The 19,586-nt window shown below is 48.0% G+C and overlaps 1 protein-coding gene across 2 annotated transcripts in view; it reads left to right on the top strand.

The window, feature by feature from the left end:
* The window catches only part of UBE2H (ubiquitin conjugating enzyme E2 H), a 104,734-nt gene extending 92,436 nt beyond the window's left edge, over positions 1 to 12,298 (top strand). For both annotated transcript variants that reach the window (XM_043589523.1, XM_043589522.1), the window contains 2 exons: positions 3,504 to 3,632; positions 7,947 to 12,298. In XM_043589523.1, coding sequence (XP_043445458.1) covers positions 3,504 to 3,632; positions 7,947 to 8,071 — 254 coding nt within the window. In that variant the 3' untranslated portion in view covers positions 8,072 to 12,298. The remainder of the gene's footprint in view (positions 1 to 3,503; positions 3,633 to 7,946) is intronic.
* The last annotated feature ends 7,288 nt before the right edge of the window (positions 12,299 to 19,586 follow it).

The following is a 19,586-nucleotide window of genomic DNA, read 5'->3' as shown; positions in this document are numbered from 1 at the left end:
GAGCTACTTGAAAACAAGCACGTTGCTTCTGTGAAGTATCAGACAGTTCAGCCACAGAAATGCCTTAACATTCTCTGCTTAGATCATTCTACTGGCCTTGAACTTGTGAGAAGGGAACACTTTGAGGTAGGGGGTGGCCGTCTCTGAGGATATGCAGTTTGAATGCCCAGATGTGGTAGCTTGTGCCGTCCATGAAAATTTAGACAGCGTTCATTTCATCTACCGACAAAGGCAGCATGGTAGATAAGCCCAGGTTTGAAATCCGCTCTTTGGACAAGTTGCATAACCTCTTTGTGCTGCAGTTTCCCCATATGCAGAATGGAGATGGTAATTAGCTCTTTGGCTGCCGTGAAACTAAGAGTGTACGTGTGAAGTGTTTACCAGGGCCTGGCTTGTAAGCACACTGGCTGCTACCATTCCTGTTACTATTATTAGTGTTGATGTAACTCTTGTCAACTCTTCTCTGGGATCGTGTTCAGTTTGTAAAACTTCCACACCTTGTTTTTTCTTCAGAACTTATTTACCTTAATTTTTAGGCTTGTGTTTTATTTAAACATTTCAAACATGCACAAGTAGAAAGGACACGCTTATAGGAAAATGCCGTTTTTAAAGGTAAAAAAGCAAAGTGTCACTTGAAGTGTGAAAGAAGTCGTAAGCCTATTGCCTTAAGATGACTTTTTAAAATACTTCTATTGTATGTACTGTACATACTTCCAGTTCTAGACAAATGCCATTTTATGGACTTTTTCCTTCCATCATTACAGCGTAAATATTTTCCTCTATTTTTTATTCTCTGTTTTTCTCTATTTCTCTATCAGCCTTTGAGCTTTGAGTAGTTTTCAGTTGGTTTATCGACTATGTTGCTTCCTTTTTTTTTTTTTTTTTGTTGCTTCCTTTTAAAAAAAAAATTGTAAGTAAGATAACAGGGAAAACCTTATTGCAGGTGATTGGGGTTACCTTGAAAGATTATTTCTGTTTTGCTCTTTTGACTAGGAATCTCTGCACTCAATTCCTGGTATCGGAGAATCTTATAATAACGCTGTTCTTCGGGAGGTTAGTCTGTTGAAGGTGACATAGCTCCAGTCCATATAGTAATACCAAGGCCCCATAACTTGGGGTTCAAGATGAACGTGCTCGGTCAATACCTGCTCCCCGGGAGCAACACTGTGCTCACTGTCCTGGGACTGTCCTTGACATCACTATCGATACCTGAACTGTCCAGTGTGGGGTCTACTAGTCATGTGTAGTTCTGTAAATTTCAATTAACTAGAATGAAATAAAAATTCAGTTCTTCAGTCCCACCAGCCACAGTGCCTCAACAGCCACATGTGGCTAGCACCTACCATATTGGACAGCGCAGATACAGGACATTTTCATTATTGTAGAAAGTTCTGTTAAATAGTGTGGCTCTAGCTTATTCTCCCAACCGCTCACTCTGTTAGGAAGCCTTACGCTGACAAGGAAGAGTTGTCCCTTATTCATAGGGTTTTCTGAAGCAGAGGATGACAAACATTGGCAGCCTGGTTTTTGTATATGAAGTTTTATTGGAACACAGCCACACCCATTTGTTTACCTATTGTCTGTGGCTGCTCTTGAGCCACAGTGGTAGAGCTAAGTGTTGAATAGTTACAACAGAGACTTAATGGGGCCCCCAGAGTCTGAAGTATTTACTTTGGCCCTTTATGAAAAAGTTTGTCAACCCCTTTTATCTAGACCAGGATTTCTCAACCTCAGCACCGTTGACATTAAAAAAAATATATTTATTTTTTTAAAATTTTTAAAAATTTAAAAAAAAAATGTTTATTTTTGAGAGAGAGAGAAAGAGAGCAAGTGGGGGAGGGGCAGAGAGAGAGGGAGACACAGATCTGAAGGAGGCTTCAGGCTCTAAGCTGTCAACACAGAGCCCGAAAGGGGGCTTGAACTCTCGAACCGTCAGATCGTGACCTGAGCTGAAGTTGGATGCTTAACTGACTGAGCCACCCAGGCAACCCAGCACTGTTGACATTTTGGCTCAGATAATTATTTGTTGTAAAGGGATGTCCTGTACATTGTAGTATGTTTAGCAGCAGCCCTGCCTCTGTCCATGAGTGCTGGTGGCACCACCTGTCCTCCTCCCCCATCCAGATGTGACAACCAGATTTTTCTCCAGACGCCAAATCATCGCTGGCTGAGAACCACTAATCTAAAGTGATTTGGCTTTGACCAAACGCTCATTTAAAATACTGCATAAGAGTGCTCACTCTAGGGGCGCCTGGGTGGCGCAGTCGGTTAAGCGTCCGACTTCAGCCAGGTCACGATCTCGCGGTCCGGGAGTTCGAGCCCCGCATCGGGCTCTGGGCTGATGGCTCGGAGCCTGGAGCCTGTTTCCGATTCTGTGTCTCCCTCTCTCTCTGCCCCTCCCCCGTTCATGCTCTGTCTCTCTCTGTCCCAGAAATAAATAAAAAAAAAAAGTTGAGAAAAAAAAAAAACATTAAAAAAAAAAAAAAGAGTGCTCACTCTAAAGGGAAAGAAAATACATGAGAAGAGCAGAATAAATGAAAGAGTAGTTTTTATGCTATACTTGAGCATTCCCTCCAGAAAGAGAAATTTCTCTGCCAAACGGGGTACAGTGACTGGCGCAGGGCAGAGAGCTGGAAGCGCTAAGATCACACTTCACGGTCTGTGAACTGAGGAGCAAATGGACTGGAGTCATAGCATCACCGAAGTGGCGGGAACGTGTAGTTTATTTCACAGGTTTACAAGGCCTGTTCCCTTTATAAAACACTGTGTGGACTGCAGGGCTCTTGTTGACTTTGCCGTGTGTGTAAATGTCATGTGTATACCCGCCACCTTGTGCTGCATGTGGCAAGACGGGAGTCAATAAATGTTTACTAAAATGACTGTTAATAAATTCAATAAATTGATGTTTCTCTGTCTTACAATTATCTATGATTTTAAGTGGTCTATGTAGGTTCCTGCCTTCATCAGCCAGAATAATTGAAAAACTGGTTATAAAAAAAAACAACAACCTGGCTATATTTATGTCCATTAAAGCTGATGAGAATTGAATTAAACGTCAAGGCATATAAAATTCTTTGTAAGATCTGGTGCTTGAATACTTTTCAGAGCAGGGATTTTCAAAGCTGTAGAAAAAGGCGATATTAAGAGATACTCATTTTGTAAGAATGTTGAGTATGGGGACACACATTTTAATTAAACAAATGTACTATTTCTGAATTCTTGGTCTAAAATGTGGAGTGAATTAGAACTGGGACAGTTGCCTTTAAAAGCGAATATCAGGTACACCTTTTTTCTGATTCTTCAAATTAAAATGAAATTAAAAATTTTTCAATTGGTATTGAAAGGAATATGTGATATAGGTCATATGTATAACAGAGCACACTTTTATGGAAAACTTCGATATGGTTATTTAGGAAGATAAGCAGTTTTGACTACTGAATTCAAGTAAATTTAGGAGAACTTGTTTTTTTCTATGCGTGACATATTTCTGTTTGTTTTTTCAGATCTTACCAATATATTTGAGTCCTTCCTGCCCCAGTTGTTGGCCTATCCCAACCCCATAGATCCTCTCAATGGTGATGCTGCAGCCATGTACCTCCATCGACCAGAAGAATACAAGCAGAAAATTAAAGGTAAGAAGGCAAATGGTTTCAACTGGAGACAGAAGTTCTGTCTTTGGGGCTTTGAGATCATTAAAAGAAAAGCCCTTAGTTACTGAAACAGGCCTAAAAAGAGACCGCCGTCTGGGGGCTGGAGCAGAGCTCACTAGCCCCTACAGTTCCGAGGGTCACGGACACCTCGGGAGGCTGAAGGTCCCAGCAAGGAGGAAGAGGAGAGAGAGAGCAGAAGGGAGGATGAGAAAGCGGGAGGCACGTGTTGGGCGCTGCCAGAAATCCCTGTGGATACCCGTGCAAAAGAACTTCAGCCTTCATTTGCTTCCTCTTGTCTTGTAAAATTAGAAAGTTGGACTGGATAGTTAAGTATTAACTGAAAGGCATAACCTCACAGTTGTTTCCAGACAGTGTCATCCTGGCCCCTTAGGAAAGCAGTTAACTGGAAGTTGAGAAACGCCAACTTTATCCTTATACTTTTTTTTTTTTTTTTTTTGGTATCATGTTACATATTGAATTAAGAAGACCCAACTGGCTTCTTTTCTTGGCCCCGTACTAGTTTTCTTTGACTTTGGAGACTTTACATCTGGGCCCATTTCTTATCTGCTGCAGATACCTGGCCCCAGGGCCCAGTTTTCTAGTAAAACTTGAAATGTGCTGTTTGAGTTAGAAAGGTACCAGTGGCAGTAGCTCTAGCTTGCTCATCCTTCAGGAGGTAAAACCCCGCTTCCTCTTTCTTAGCTTACCTGCTAGTAAGACGTGACGTTCACGGAAACAAACTTACAGTTTCGAAAGAACCTCTAAAACTCCACAGAGGTTTTCTGGTGTTCGTTTTTACCTCACGGTGTGCTTGAGAACCTTCACAGTGAAGAGTCTAGATAAAGTCCCCCCCGCCCACCACCACCACCACCCCCCCCCCCGAAAGGGAAGGAATTCAGAGTCCATGAAAGTAGGCCTGCTCTTTAACCAGATGGCAGGCCTTGGTATCACCTCATTTTGAGCGTGACTTGCCCATCTGTATAGCAGTTCGGAATGTCACCTCCTGCCAATTGTGTGTCCCCTGTGAGGTCCATCTGCAAGAGGTGGCAGTAGAAACAGTTTATAAGAGCCTGGACTAGATAGGCCTTCACTCCACACCGTGTAGGTATGAGACAGGTGCGTTTGACGCTGTTTTTTGAACAATAGCTTACCTTTTCTTTGTTTTCTCCTCCTGCTCTGATCTCTGTCGGGTATTGTTTGGTACTTTTGTTGAGATAAAACAGAAATAAATCTACACCAATTAAGTAAGTCTCAAGTATTTTGCGAATTAAAATCTAATTTATGTAGCAGAGTATCTGTAAAGCCAAATAAACCTGTATTTCAAGGAAAAAAGAGCAGTCCGTTTCAAGCAGATAAAATTCTATTATGAGACTCTATTAAAATTATGGCATAGGAATCACTTAACCGTGTCTGCAACCCACAGATACCTCGGTGTGGAGCGGATTTCTATGGTTCGTACATTCATTGTGCCTCAGCACTTTAGCACCATTCCTGTTTCAGTACAGACCCGCTCCAGTTACAAAAGAAACCTGATTTACATTTTTATTTCAGAATGACAAGCTCTAGCTTTTAGGGCATTTTAGCTTGCTGAAATGTCAGTGTTGGCTATCATTTGTCTTCCTTCGTAATCTGAAAATCAGGGCTAGAAGAACTATCCTAATTGCTTAGACTCACTCCTCTGGCCCCCAGCCTGTTGGTCTTCCTCTTCCTCCTGGGTTTCCTCCACCCCTAGCCTATCAGAAGCACCCCCGTTTCAGAAGCCTTTTTCAAAGTTCTCTCTCCCTTGCCCTAAACCCCTGAGGTCTAGCTTGTGTTCCCTCCTCTACTGGTAATCTGTGAACTCATTTCTTCCTACTCATTTGGACCCTTCTTAAGACCCATTATCCTGACTTCTCTGCAGCTTTGGTATTTTGTCCCTTCCCTTCCTGACAGCTTTTCTCATTCCATTCCTAAACCTGGTCATTCTCTTAAGATCCAGTTCTTCAACCCTCTCTCATCCTCAGTCACCACTTGGGGAGCTAATTCACCCTTCACAGCTGTAGATACTTCCCTCCAAGTAGACGATTTCCAAAAGTGTGCCTAGATGTGACCTCTCTCCCAGGCTGCCTTACCAGACATTTCCATGCCTAGCCTTAGAGGTCAGGGTATGTAACCTTTCTTACCATGGATATTAGTCAGCATTCATATATAGTTGATGCTTTTTTATCAGGTAAATATGAACTGCCTGTAGGACAGACGGGCACCAGTGGAGCTGTCTAAAGATGGGGCACTTTCTGCTTAAAACCTTGACTGCGTGGCACCTTGGCCTGCTGTTCAGGGCTCTCTCTCACTCTGTGTGATCTACATCTGTGCCTGCACTCCTAAATGTATCACTATGTGACCATCAAATTGGATGAGTTTCAGATACCCAACTACCTATTATTACGATACATATTACAGTATACCCTATTTCGGGGAAGTTTCAACCCTACAAAAAAAACAAAAACGGAACAGAGTAACTTAACCATATACGCACCATACAGCCTATTACAAGACCTATACATTTTGCCTTATGTGCTTCAGCTACAAGTGTAGTTCTCAGTGTTGCGTTTCACCATCCCAGCCACTTCCTTCTCCCCTGTGCTTCCCCCCTGGAATGGTGTCTCCTTCGCTGCAGCTGACAGTTCCCTCAAGGGTCAGCGCACGCATGCCTGCCTTCCTGGCTCTCAGAGGCTGGAGCCCCTTCCTCCAGGCTTCTCTCCGATGGCACTTGGCAGCAAACTGCTTTTATCTGCGTCTTTGTCTCCTGCTCATCAGTGACCTTGCTCTTCCATTTTTCTATCTCCTGAAAGCACTTAAAACATATTTGTTCCCTTGAATATACTGAAGAGAGCTAATAAGTATCACGTTACAGTGTCAACAATGTCAAAGTGCAGCCACTTCTTTCTACAAATGAAGCAAAGGAACTGACCCACTAGAGGGTAAAAATAAAATTTCTAAGACTAATAAACCGTTCTGTCTGTCTGCCTAAAAGATAAGGTAAGTTCTTACCTAGTCAGGAGCTTTTGAAACCTCATCTCTGCATCAAGCTTCATTATGAGGAATCGTAGGGCTCTAAGTCAGAAGTCTGCAGACTTTTTCTGTAAATAGGGCCAGATTTGGCCACATAGAGTCTCCGTCACGCATTCTTTTTTTTCTTTTTAAACAACCCTTTAAAAATATAAAAAAAAATACTCCTCGCTAGGCCCCTGCATTACATTATTCAAATTTCCTTCTCTTCCTCTCGTGCTATATCCCTGCAACTCCGTAGGAAGAAAAACAAAGCATAAGGACGTGAGGATGTGTTTCTCTCCTGCTGGCATTCTGAACAGGGTTCTGTCTTGTCTCTTCATATCATGTGTGGGCTGTTTACTTAAAAACAGTGTGCACTTCGAGTTTTTAGGAACAAGTTTGTTTGCTTGTTCAGCAGCTCTTAAAATTTTCAGCCAGCAGATTCAGCCTAGACTACAGCAGCATAAATCTTCAGGTAAATAGTAGATGATAAAGTCACTCGGGTGAGCCGTGTCTCCAGATAGCAGCTCATCCCTGAGCAGATTGAGAGACTGTTTTACCAGCTGCTTCAAAAACCTGACAGGCAGGATCTGTTTAGACTAAAATCTATTCTTAAAATAATAGATTTGGGCTGACTATAATTATATAACTGCAAGTCTAAAAATGATGGGGGATTTCCTTATAAATTACCATGGAATCATACCTAGTCCTGTTCTACCTGGGAGGTGAATAGTTTTATTAACACGGAGATAAAGAGAAAGCGTGAGGTTCACGTTTCCCCAGTTCTGCAAGTTTGGAGGAGTGCAAGCCCGTGGACACCCCAACAAGGCAAGAACGAGGGCGCCCCGGCAGCAGAACCGGAGGCCGGTCCGCACCGACACCATCCCGGATGTCTGCCGGCTCTCCCGTGCCCTGCGGCCAAGACCCAGGGTGGCCGGCTGCCTTGTACACATCCACCTGGGAGGTGATGGCCCAAGGGAGTCCTAGGATGGAGATTCAGATTTCTGCAAGTCAGGTTTCTGCTTTGCCTCCCTTCCTAAGGGGGCAGAATGCACGAACGCCAAAGACGTCTTCCGAGGGATTTTCCCTTTAGTTTTTAGTGACCATAGTAACTGGCCTCTTTTCTCCCCCCCCCCCCCCCCCCCGCCCCCTGGCAGGTAAGGAAAGCTCAAACTTCCCTGGGACTTCGCCAGCTTGGGGGTCACTGAAGTGTGCGCCTGCCTGCTCACTACCCCTGTGTTTTCTTTCTCCCCACCCTCTGTGCAGAGTACATCCAGAAATACGCGACGGAGGAGGCACTGAAAGAGCAGGAAGAGGGCACCGGTGACAGCTCGTCGGAGAGTTCTATGTCTGACTTTTCGGAAGATGAGGCCCAGGATATGGAGTTGTAGTAGAAAAAGCACCTGCTTTTCAGAAAGACTATTATTTCCTAACCATGAGAAGCAGACTATAATATTCATATTTAAACAAAGCAATTTTTTTTATTACTAAACAAGGTTTTTATGAATAATAGCATTGATATATATATATTATATATCACCCTTTAGATCTTGATTTCCTGGTCATTTCTCAACCTGAGGTGCATAGCATATCCCCACATTCCATTTTGGTAGCAATATGCGGTCCGAATGCATGCATTCATAAGTCCATTTGGCCAAGTCAGCCTGTGTGCTACTGAACTGTCGAAAGAAACAGCCGCTCTGATAGATAGACGTGAGTAAAAATAACGGGAAAAAGTGGCTTCTTTTATTGATGGTTCCAAAGAAACAAACCAAACCAACCAGCTCTTGGACGTGAAGATAGAATATAGCGCTTTTTCAAAACGGTCGGGAGGAACTGGGCGGGGAGGAAGGCCTGCACCTGCTGTGGGATCACCTAGAGCCGCCACGGCAGATCCCCAACCGCTCCTTCCCGGGAAGCCTTGGTGGCCCCGTTTCCGCGGAGTAAGAGTTTAAAACAGGGAGCTAATTGGAGTATTGAAACCTAACAACAATTTTTTGACTCTGGATTTTAAGTACATTTTTATATGTAGATTCCTGCCCTTCTCGCTACCAGGCCCCGCAGCCGCAAGTGTTTTGCTTTGGAGAACCTTTTGGAAGTGTTTTCTGAACCTGATTCTTTTTCTTGGGGGTAGAGCTTATAATCCATACCTTTTTGAGAGGACAGGACAGGAGGAGAAGAGAAGTTGTTTCGTCTCATCCAACACGTGCAGAGTCACATCCCCATCCTGTTGGCCACTTTGGGACTGCTACCCTGGACTGAGAGCTTTAAATTGGAGGGTGGTTGTGGGTGTTTTTATGTTGTTGTTGTGGTTGGGGCTTTTTTTTTTTTTTTTGGTGTGTGTGTGTGTGTGTGTGTGTGTGTGTGTGTGTGTGTGTGTGTGTGAATCGTGCTTAGACAAGGTGCAAATTTAATCTTCACCAAGAGATGGCCTCCTCCTTGGGCAGCCACTCAGTGGACCATTAGACTCGCAAGAAGACCCGTCTGGTGGCTGTGACTCCTGGGTGCTCTCGTTCATGTATTTGGGTTTGTTTTCTCTTCTGCTGCCGCTCTTGGCAGCGGCCTGGTCATCATCTGCTTGTGGGAGTGGGAAATGGGTATTTTAGACCCAACACACATTCTAAATTTAAAATGAGTAATAATTGGAACAAATAAAGGTCCTTGTACCCAGAGTGACTCTGCATGGGGAAAAAAAAAAAACCGCTGTTTTCAGAGTGTGACTGGATAGGAGGGAAGATTCGGAAATGTGATGTGGTAGGACAGGTTTTGAAGGGGAAAATGTTCTCTCCTGTAAGCGTTAAGAGGAAATCAGACAGTTGAAAATGCCTGCTAATCAAATGTTTGCTCAGCTAACCATAGGTCCAGGTTGCCGGCAGGGTTTTCTTCAAACAGGAGTGTTGCCTGCTGAATTTGGAGAACTTTAGACAGCAAGTCTGTATCCCTTTTTTGCCACAACCAATAGGACAATAGCAGAATTAGCCAATCCTAAAACTTTCTCAAGACAATTTGTGAGTGTCCCACCGGGATGATTTTTCTTTCTGATGTGTGTCTTAGTTTAGAAGTGCTAACTATTTCACAAGGTTTGAGTCAGTGAGGTTGGAAGATACCCTATCTTTTTTTATTCAAAAAGCACAATCAGTCTTTTCTTTAAAAAGCTATATAAAGTACAACTTGCTCTTAGCATGATTATTTTCCTAAATAAAAGACAAAGGATTTACTTATGTTAATTACGGGCATGAAGCAAAAGGTTTCCTTAAAAAAGACATTTTTTTTAAAGTGCAGTTATGTAGGGCTGTGGTTAGTTAACCGTACTGAGTTATCTATCTAGCATTTGTGGCTTGTTGGAGGGGTAGTGTTAACTATTTAACATGGAATGGTGTGCTTTAACTCTTTTCTAGCGCGTTGTCTTCTCATTACTTTGGGGGAGGGAGGGTCTCTGCTGGCACTAACCTGCTTACCTGCTGAATTAGCAGCTTGCTTGTGCTATAACCGTTTAAATTGTAGGTGCGACTTAGGGTAGGCTTTAAAGTGCTGGGTGGTGATTTGAGTTCAAACAATAAAAAATTGTATTTTTTCAATATTGTATAAACAATAGTGTTCTAATTACCTTTCAAAAAAAAATAATAATGTCCAGATAATAATTGCTTTTGATCTTGTCAAAAAAAAACAAAAAACAAAAAACAAGCTAGTAGAGCCAAGTTTAGGGGAATGTGTGTGAGCCACAGCTCTGCTCCCCAACTAGATCCGCTTTTCTCGAATAAAAAGACATCACAGCTCCCCGCCGACGGAGCGCTCTGGCACTGGGAGCCTGGCGGTGTGGAATTCTCAGACGAAGACGTGTTGGGGAGGTTGCAGGGCTTAAGGAGCAGATCTGAGTGTAGCATGGCTGTAGCATGTGTGCGTGTGTGTTTGTCCATCCAAGTCTGTCTGATGAAGATGTGATGAGGCTCCCTGTTAGCACACGGAGGCTCCTGGAATTGCTACCCAAATCACGCTGTACCCTCTCATTCTGTGCAAATCTGTCCTTTCTGGGTGCTCACCTTGGTCCCGTGCATGTTTTGGGCTCCGTGTGGGGCTTTCCCTCTCCTCTGAGAAACCGGTTTTGGATAAGTCGGACAGAATCCCTTTCTATGCTAACTTTTGTCCCTTCCTGTACCTGGCAGAGGGAGGCTGGAGGCGGAGACCATGCTTCTAGGTACAGCGGGAGCTAGAAGGAGGCCTGGCTGTGAACCAGAGGACTCTGGGCCCCCAGTAATAGAGGAGATGCAGTAAGGCAGGGGGTGTCACGGCACCAAAAGCTTTTCCAGGTTTCCCATCATAATGCTCAGAAAAGCACCCAGAGCCCCTCAGAAAGGCTGAACGTTATTGCTTTTAAAGGTGGTGGTCGTAGGTCGGAGTTGCTTCTGGCAGGTTCCCTCCCTTTCTTAGCGTACCCATGGTTCATTTTGAAGTCTTACCTTGTGGTTTGAGCAGCGCAAGCCATCCTCTGCCCCTGTTCAAATGGCCGAGCTCAAGCTCGCGCCAAAAGCGACGAGCGAGGTGGCCGCAGCCCGCAGCACGTGACCGCTGCCGTCCTGCAGCCCCAGCGCGGGGGGCCTGGTGGGTCGCATTCAGTGGTAGCCAAGCTAGATGCTGGCAGTTTGCTCGTGTGCTTTCAACCTTCTCGCCCTCCCTGAGGTTCCTGTGCGGTTTCAACCAGCATTTTATAATAGTGAGATCGTTACCAGAAGTTGCCGTATCTGTCTCCAGTACCTAACATTGTTCTTCCACTTGAGAAGCCGTTCTCATTGCCAACTGGCTGCTCTAGGCTCCTGAGGAGTGTCTCCCCTCGAAACGCTCTCTCAAGCCCTGGTCGGCCTTGGCCTGACACTTGCTTTTTATTAGGCCTCCTGTTATGATGGCTGAGAATCATGAAAGACAGGTCCTCTGCTAGCCTTCGTGGGTGAAGTTTCTAGACCCCAGCTTTCTGGGAACCGGTGTTTGATTTTGAATGGCAGACGGCCCTTCTATGTTCTAGGGACTCAATTAGAAGAGTGAAAGCCATTAGCAAAAGTTAGCAAGAGTTCTTTTTTATTTCATCAACTTCCTAACCGGGTTCATAGCCGCCTTGACTGAAATCAAATCCTTTCTGATTGGGCGCAAAGACCTGCATTTCTCTGGACTTCTGAATCCATGTTCCTATTTTCTCTGGCCACTGAACACCTTGGTGGTTCCGTCAGGGATTGGCGTGGAGGCCCCTTGGGGAGGGGGAGTTAGCGGCCCTCGGCTGTTCAGGTTCTCCACGCAACCTGAGGAGGGGCCAGGACTCCATTCAGCAAATACTGTCTTGGCTGTGGGCTTGGGAAGAAATGGCCATTATTTACTGATTGTATTTGGTACATATTGTGTGATACTTGAAGAGATAAAAGGGACTTACCAGCCCTTAATTGAAATCTAAGCTTTTTATCGCTTATTTTTTTCCTTGCCCTATCTCCTCCCTTCCACCTTTTTCCTTGCATTGTGATGATCTAGCGGGCACTTCTGTCAACAGGACAAATGCCTCCTCTGACTATAACCTCTTAATAGTTGTGTATAATGAAAACTGTAAACTTTTTTAAATAAAATGTGTATATACCTTGGCAAATGGCTGGACTGTGATCAATAAGATAATAGCCTCCATGACTACTTTAAAATTTTTTTTTTCTTAAAATTTTTTTTTCAACGTTTTTATTTATTTTTGGGACAGAGAGAGACAGAGCATGAATGGGGGAGGGGCAGAGAGAGAGGGAGACACAGAATCGGAAACAGGCTCCAGGCTCTGAGCCATCAGCCCAGAGCCCGACGCGGGGCTCGAACTCCCGGACCGCGAGATCGTGACCTGGCTGAAGTCGGACGCTTAACCGACTGCGCCACCCAGGCACCCCTCCATGACTACTTTTAAAAACACTCTCCCTGTTCATCTGATGACTGAGCAGCAGAAGTTGGCTTTTCCTTTTTCTTTTTCTCTCTTTTTTTTTTTTTTTTTTTTACTGAGAAACTCCGCCCCCCCACCTCCCCCTGCCATTGACTGAGAAGCTCTTAAAAAGGCAGATGACTGGATTAGTTTGGGAAAGGAGTGTCGCCTTTATAGACAGTAGGAGGCCCCCACCTCCTCGGAGTCCTCAGTACCTGGAGTAGCAGGTGACTGATGACTACAAACAGGGCTGGCTGTGAGGCTTCTTCACAGCCTTGAAGGCCTTGAAAGGCCATGTCTTCTCGAAGGTCTTGGAGCCTAAAAGACCCCACCTGGCCTCATGTGGATCAGCACACATGGCTTCCATTTTGCTGGTCAGCCCAAACTTTCTAGACACTGTCAGCTAATGCCGAGTGAAGGGTGTCCACTTGGCCTGGAGTCACAGGCAGTGTAGCTTCCTGCTGCCTAAACAGGTGCCCCGCAGTGCCAAATGCCACTGTACCCCCCCCCCCAAGGGGTGAGGGAAGGGTGGGCACGGTGGGTTTTGCATCAGAAGGGGAGCCCTGGCGCAGCATTTCTACTCCTTTCTAAAGCATGCGCCCTCGAGGGCCACCAGGTGGCGATGTTGCCTAGTCTCCCGGAAAATGGTCTTGTGCCGGATTTAAGACAAAGGGAAGACTTGGTCACATGCTTTTACTCCCCCAGCCCTCTTCTGTTTTCTTCTGCTTCCTCACTTTCCCCAGAAAAGTTTTATTCCTCACCGAATCCTAATGTGTTCTCCAGTAGGTCGAGCTTTATATCTGCCCGGGAGAGGGAGGGTAAGGCCACCTAGGAATGGTGCTCTGCTGGGAGTAAGCACACTAAGCTCTCCTGGGACAAGGAAGCCCTCAACATGCCTCCAGTGCTCAGAAGCAAAACATTCCACAGGTTTGCAGGTGATGCTCACTGACCCCTCAGCCGGGTGTAGTGGGTCAACCAGTGCTCTGAGTTCCCGTCCCGCCTTTTCAGTCACTAGCTCCGGGGTCTCTGAGCTCTGCCGGCCTGGCCTCCGGTTCGTTTTTAAAATGAGCCTCAACTGGTAAGTTTTGACTCCCACCCGTCTGCAACTCAGAATTCCGTCCAGTCTCTGGAACAATACGGATATGGTTACAATATATCGGGATATGGTGTCCTGAGAGGATATTCTGGCAACCCATGAAACATTGATGTTTCAAGATCAGACAGTTTGGGGACCCAAACGGCTTTCTTTGGGAGTTTAGAACATCCATTTTCACTTGAAAGGAGAAGAGATGTATCAGTCCTATGAACGGTCTAGTCTATCCATCTCACACGAGGGAGCCGCTTTAAAAACTCCCTGAGGCGTCTCAGTGCACTTGCTGGGGTTTGGGTCCCTCCCTTGCTCCCCAGTAATCTCACCCAGTGCCACTCTTGCCTCCGCCTCAGTCTAGCCCAGCCCAGCTGCTTCCCAGGCAGCAGCTGGCTTTCCACTGCCTGCCTAAGGCATTACCCCTTTCCTGGGATGGGGGACCCAGGCTTTCTGAGGTATACTGTCCTAGAAAAGAACTGTGGGCTCAGAGCCCCAGAACTTTTTATCCCCTTAAATTCTCTTGCCATCTCAGAAGCCTGCTTTCTATCCCAGGGAATGAGTTCCCGTGACTCTAGACCCTGGTGTTTCTTGCTCCCCACCCGGAACCAGGGCAAAGAAAGTTTTTGTGGATCCCACAATCCCTGGCTCCCCGGAGCCGCCTGATAGACTGAGCAGGCTTGTTTATGAGGCGCCCACAGGCTTCTCGGAGAGCCAGATCCCCAGATGAACCCAGCATGATCCACCTGGGGCCAGCCCTGCTCCCCTGTGCCTCGTGTAGGGTTTGTGCATTCAGAACTTCTTAGAACTGAAGGGTTGCCCTGACAAGGGATTTAATGGTAGGCTAAAGATACAGGGATATTTCCCTTCGGCTCCTAGGACCTGATGTCAAGTGGTCAGGGCAGGCAGGGTCAGACTTGGGCTCCCTACGAGAGAAATGTCCCTCCTGGCTGGCCAGCCATTGATGATTAACCAGGAGAAGGAACCTTTGGGTCTCGCTCGCTTCACTTCCTGTGGCCCCTCCCAGCTAAGAACACAACAAGCAGCTCCCTTTAAGAAGCTTCAGCCCAGATTCTGTTCTCTTCAGTTCTATAAACAGTGAATCAAGTGCCTGCTCTAGTCCATTAATACGCACTTAAAATGCGTGGAACGAAGCTTTTAAAGACGCAGTTCTAAAGATTTCAAAAGAATTGTGTCCTGGTAACAAATCATTCCAGAAACGTGTGAAAGTCTTCCATAAAGCCTTCCTCCGGCGATAATGCAAAGATAATGGTGACCTCAGCCTTGGCTGAAGAGGGCTTTCCCTTATGATCCTCCCCCTGGCCTTGGGAGCCCCTAGGGAAGTAGACCCAGACTTGGCCCTGTTTCACAGGAGCTGCTTATGAGGCACCAAGAGACAAGCACACAGATAGCGAGTGGCCCAAGCAATGCTGGCCAAGTCTTGAGGCCCTAAGCGAGTATTCTTTCCGTGTGTTCACACTGTGCCAAGCCTGGTGCCACACTCGTGGGGACCGCGGGCACCAGTGTCTGTGTGAGCCTCCTCCCGCCATTGGGGGCCCCTGTGAGATGCCTCCAGGTTGACCCAGTGAGCCTAACGCTGTGATTTCTGTCAAGGGATCACTCCCACGGGCTTGGGCCCTGAAGGTCAGGTCTTTGCCCACACACATCCCCACGGTTCACTGGGGCTGCCGAGGAGTCACAATATGCAAAACGCCAAGTTAGCCCAACCCACTCCCTAGAGCAAATACAGAATTAGAATGCCAGGGACACAATTTAAAACTTCCTATGGGCGCCTGGGTAGCTGGTCAGTTTGTGAGTTCAGGCCCCCCTTGGGCTCTGACAGGGCAGAGCCTGCTTGAGATTCTCTCTCTCCCTCTCTCTCTCTCTGGCCTTCCCTGTTTGCGCTCTCTCTCAACCATTAAAAAAAAAAAAAAGCCACAAAACTTCCTAGTAGCCGTATTTCTTTTAAAACAAGTTAAACATGTTCTATTTACCTCAACATATCCGAAATACTTCAGTGTGTAATTACTACTTAAAAAAGAATATTCAGCATTCTCATTTTTGCACGAACTCTGAAATCCAGTGTGCAGGGTACCCAGCGCATCTCAATTTGGATATTGCACTTTCGACATTTAAAGGGGGCACGTCATCCTACCAAGACAAAGTTGCATTACAGAAAAATTTTACACGGCTCGTTTTTAAATGTAATTGAAACTAAATAAGATGAAGAATCGGTGTCTTCGGTTGCCACTCTTCAAGGGCTCGATAGTCACACGCGGCTCGTGGCTGCCTACTGGGCAGCGCAAGCCCTGGAAGCCTCTAGGTAGAGCAGCAACTTCTTGGCGAAGCAAATAAATCACCGGAGCGACAGTTACTGGGAAGGGGGACAGAACCCAGACGCTCCCACTCCGCAGACGCCGTTCCGCTCGGAGGGGCGGGAAGCGCACCCAGTTCGTCGGTGCAGCGGGGCCGTCGAGGTGGGGGGGGGGCGGACCCCCGAGGCCCAGCCGCGCGTGCAGCCTGGAGCCCGCGAGCTCCCCGCCGCACGCACTCGGGGGATCCCGGCCGTCGTCTGCGGAAACGGAAGTGGCCCACCCAGGAGTCGGGAGGGCTCTTCCCGGGGCCGACGGGGCGAAGGATCGAGGGCGTGCGGAGAGAGGCGTGGCCCACCCCCGGCCATCTTGCGCCGCGGCCGTCCCTGCCTCGGACACCAGGGGGCGCCGGAGCCTCGCGCGGCAGCCCCCGAGCTCCCGGGCTGCCCCGGCCCTCGGCGCGTGAGCCACCCCCCCCCCCCCCCCGCGAGCCGGGCGGGGCTGGCCCCGGGGGCCTGGGGCGTCTCTCCCGCCGGAGACCCTCCGCCCCGCCCGCGGGGCCCGGCAGCTGCGGAAGAGAAAACCCCGAGGCCAGCGAACGCCGAGCCCGGGGAAGCGGCTCCACCCAGAGTCACCGGCCTTGACCTTCCGTGCCCATCTCCGGAGACAGGGCCTCTCAGCCTGACCGCGCCCTCGGCCGGGGTGGCCAGCGACAGAAGTGGCTGCAGAAGCAAGCAGGGGCTTGTTGGAAGGTCAAAATGGGGCCCCAGAATTCCGAGGAGGCTCTACGACAAGATTTGGAAAAGGAGAGGAGCTGAGGGACTCTGGAGACCCGGCCGCCTCGGGACAGTCGGGCCAGAACAAGGCCACCCTGCATGCACCTCACAATCCTTCCTCTCCGCATCACGTGGGAAAGATGAAGTCCCAGCGGGAGCCAGGGCCCCCGTTCTGTGGGTGGGAAACCAGAGAAGAGGGCGGCAGACCTCTTCCATGTGATCCCTCTGGGAAAAGAGCCCCCAGGACGGAAAGCGAGCCGAGCCTACACGCTCACCACCTCCGTGCCAGCCCCTCTACCAAGCCCACCGCAAAGTCCGGGGCAGGGGGAGGTGGCTCATCCCTCCTGACCCCGCCTCCCCAACCCAACTTTCAGGCAAGGTGCACTAAAAGTCCTGAAAGCACCACAAGCCACAGGGAGGGGCTTCCTGGAGGAGGGGGCTTGATCAGGGCCTGGCTGGACAGGAAGGAACAGTATTAAGGGAGAAGGGGGCTGGGCAGTCTAGGTAGGAGAGAGGCCAGGAGTCTGCCCTGGGGCGGAGAGGAGGGGAGTGGGGAGCGGGTCAGAGGGGAAGGTGAAGGATTCTGGCTGGCCTGGAGGTCGTGGTGGGAAGGGAGGTTGAATGGTGGCTTGGGGCCATGTCCGGCATCAGAGGCAGAGCAAGGGTACAGAGGAGAAACAGAGAGAGGGAGACAGGGAAGCGGATGGGGACCTGACGTGTTCTCCAGAAGCAAGAGGGCTGGGCGGGGAGGGACACGGGGGCGGGGGGTGGGGGGTGGGGAGGAAGGGCAGCTAGGCAAGAGGGATGGGGGGTGGAGCACAAGGTCACAACAGGTAAAACAGCCAAGGGGGTTTTCTGTACTGAGACTGAGTGGAAGACGGCAGCTTCTGCACTGAGTGCACTCTCCCTTGCTGCCTCTTTCAGTCTTGAGTCTCTCTGGGCGAAGCCCAGATAGGCTTTGAGCTGCCCTAGAGAGAGACCCACATGGCTGGGGATTGAAGCCCTGAACCAGCGGCTCCTACAGACTCACGCAAGCTGGTAATGACTGCAGCTCAGGCTTCTGGAATCCCAGATTCCTGACCCCCAGAAACTGAAACAGATGATCAGTTGTATTAAGCTTCTACGTTTGGTGTGTAATTAGTTACACGGACATAGATGTCTAATATTGTCTATTACCCCCCCCCCCTTGAGTAAAATTGGGATTCTACTGATGCAATGTATGGATCTTGTATATTTAGAAACTGTTGGAACAAGTCAGCTCTTAAAAAATTAGGAGACAACTGGAGAAATGTAAACAATGAATGGATATATGATGAAGAAATTATCATGAAGTCATCGTTGCTTTTTTATGGGTGATAAAGGTATCGTGTTTTATGCTGCGTGTGTGTGTGTGTTCAAAGACCACCTTTACATACTGACTTTATGGATGAAATGATATGATGTCTGGATTTGTTTCACAATAATCCAAGGGAGGGGGCGCCTGGGTGGCTCAGTTGGCTAGGTGTCCAACTCTTGATTTCTGCTCAGGTCATGATCTCACAGTTCACGAAATCAAGCCCCACATCAGGCTCTGTGCTGACAGCTTGGAACCTGCTTGGGAGTCTTTCTCCCTCTCTCTCTTCCCTTCCCCCACTCATGCGCGCGCGCGCGCTCTCTCTCTCTTACACACACACACACACACACACACACCCCCGAGAAAAACAATAATAATCCAAGAGTGGGAGGGGAAGGGATTTTTGAATAGGTTATAAAATTTCCTTTAAAGTCCTGCTATGAAGTAAAAGTATTGAGATTTTTTTTTTTTAATTTTTTTTTCAACGTTTATTTATTTTTGGGACAGAGAGAGACAGAGCATGAACGGGGAAGGGGCAGAGAGAGAGGGAGACACAGAATCCGAAACAGGCTCCAGGCTCTGAGCCATCAGCCCAGAGCCCGACGCGGGGCTCGAACTCCCGGACCGCGAGATCGTGACCTGGCTGAAGTCGGACGCTTAACCGACTGCACCACCCAGGCGCCCCGAGATTTATATTTTTAAAACCGGGGTTCTAAAACATTGGCGTTCTGTTATTAAAAAATAGTGGAGCAATTAAGCTCAATTCCTAACCGACAGAGCTTGTCCGAATGTTCCATGATCTGGTATCCTCCGACAGGCTTGCGACCTGTCCTCTAGGCCGTGGTACCTGTAGCCTCCTCGGTTGCCTGGCACTTCCTGGATCCTGCTGAATGCCCAGATTTGCATTATAGGCCTCGGAGGAAGGGGGCAGAACCAAAGGCGTGTGAGATCCAGGCCCTCGTCCCCAGCAGTTTATGATTTATTTGAGCAGACAGCGTGAATTGAAGGACCCCCACGCTCCACGTAATGCCGCCAGGATAGGAGACCCATAGGTGGCAGGTTGGAACAGGGCCTTGGCTGCTTGACTTGATAAGGGGACGAGGCGAATGTGGTGAGAGGAGACACTGCCTGTCGCAGGGGCTGGAGGAAACTACAACTCCGTGCCTCTTCCTGGCCCCGAGACAGCACGAGTGGGGGAGGGGCAGAGAGAGGGGGAGAATCCCAAGCAGGCCCCGCACGGTCAGCGCAGAGGCTGACAGCGGGCTTGAACTCATGAACCAGGAGGGCATGGCCTGAGCTGAAACCAGGAGTCGGATGCTTAACCGACTGAGCCACCCAGGTGCCCCAGGAATGCGTTCTTAAGGATAAAAAGCCAAGTCACAAAGTCTCCCGTGCACAGTGACAATGACAGCAGCAGCAACAACTAAAGTTCGAAGGTTCCCAGCATCGAGTTGAGGGTGGTTTTTTTT

This window comes from Prionailurus bengalensis, chromosome A2 (genome assembly GCF_016509475.1).
Source record: "Prionailurus bengalensis isolate Pbe53 chromosome A2, Fcat_Pben_1.1_paternal_pri, whole genome shotgun sequence".
NCBI classification, from domain to species: domain Eukaryota; kingdom Metazoa; phylum Chordata; class Mammalia; order Carnivora; family Felidae; genus Prionailurus; species Prionailurus bengalensis.
This window is presented reverse-complemented; position numbering and strand designations above follow the sequence as displayed.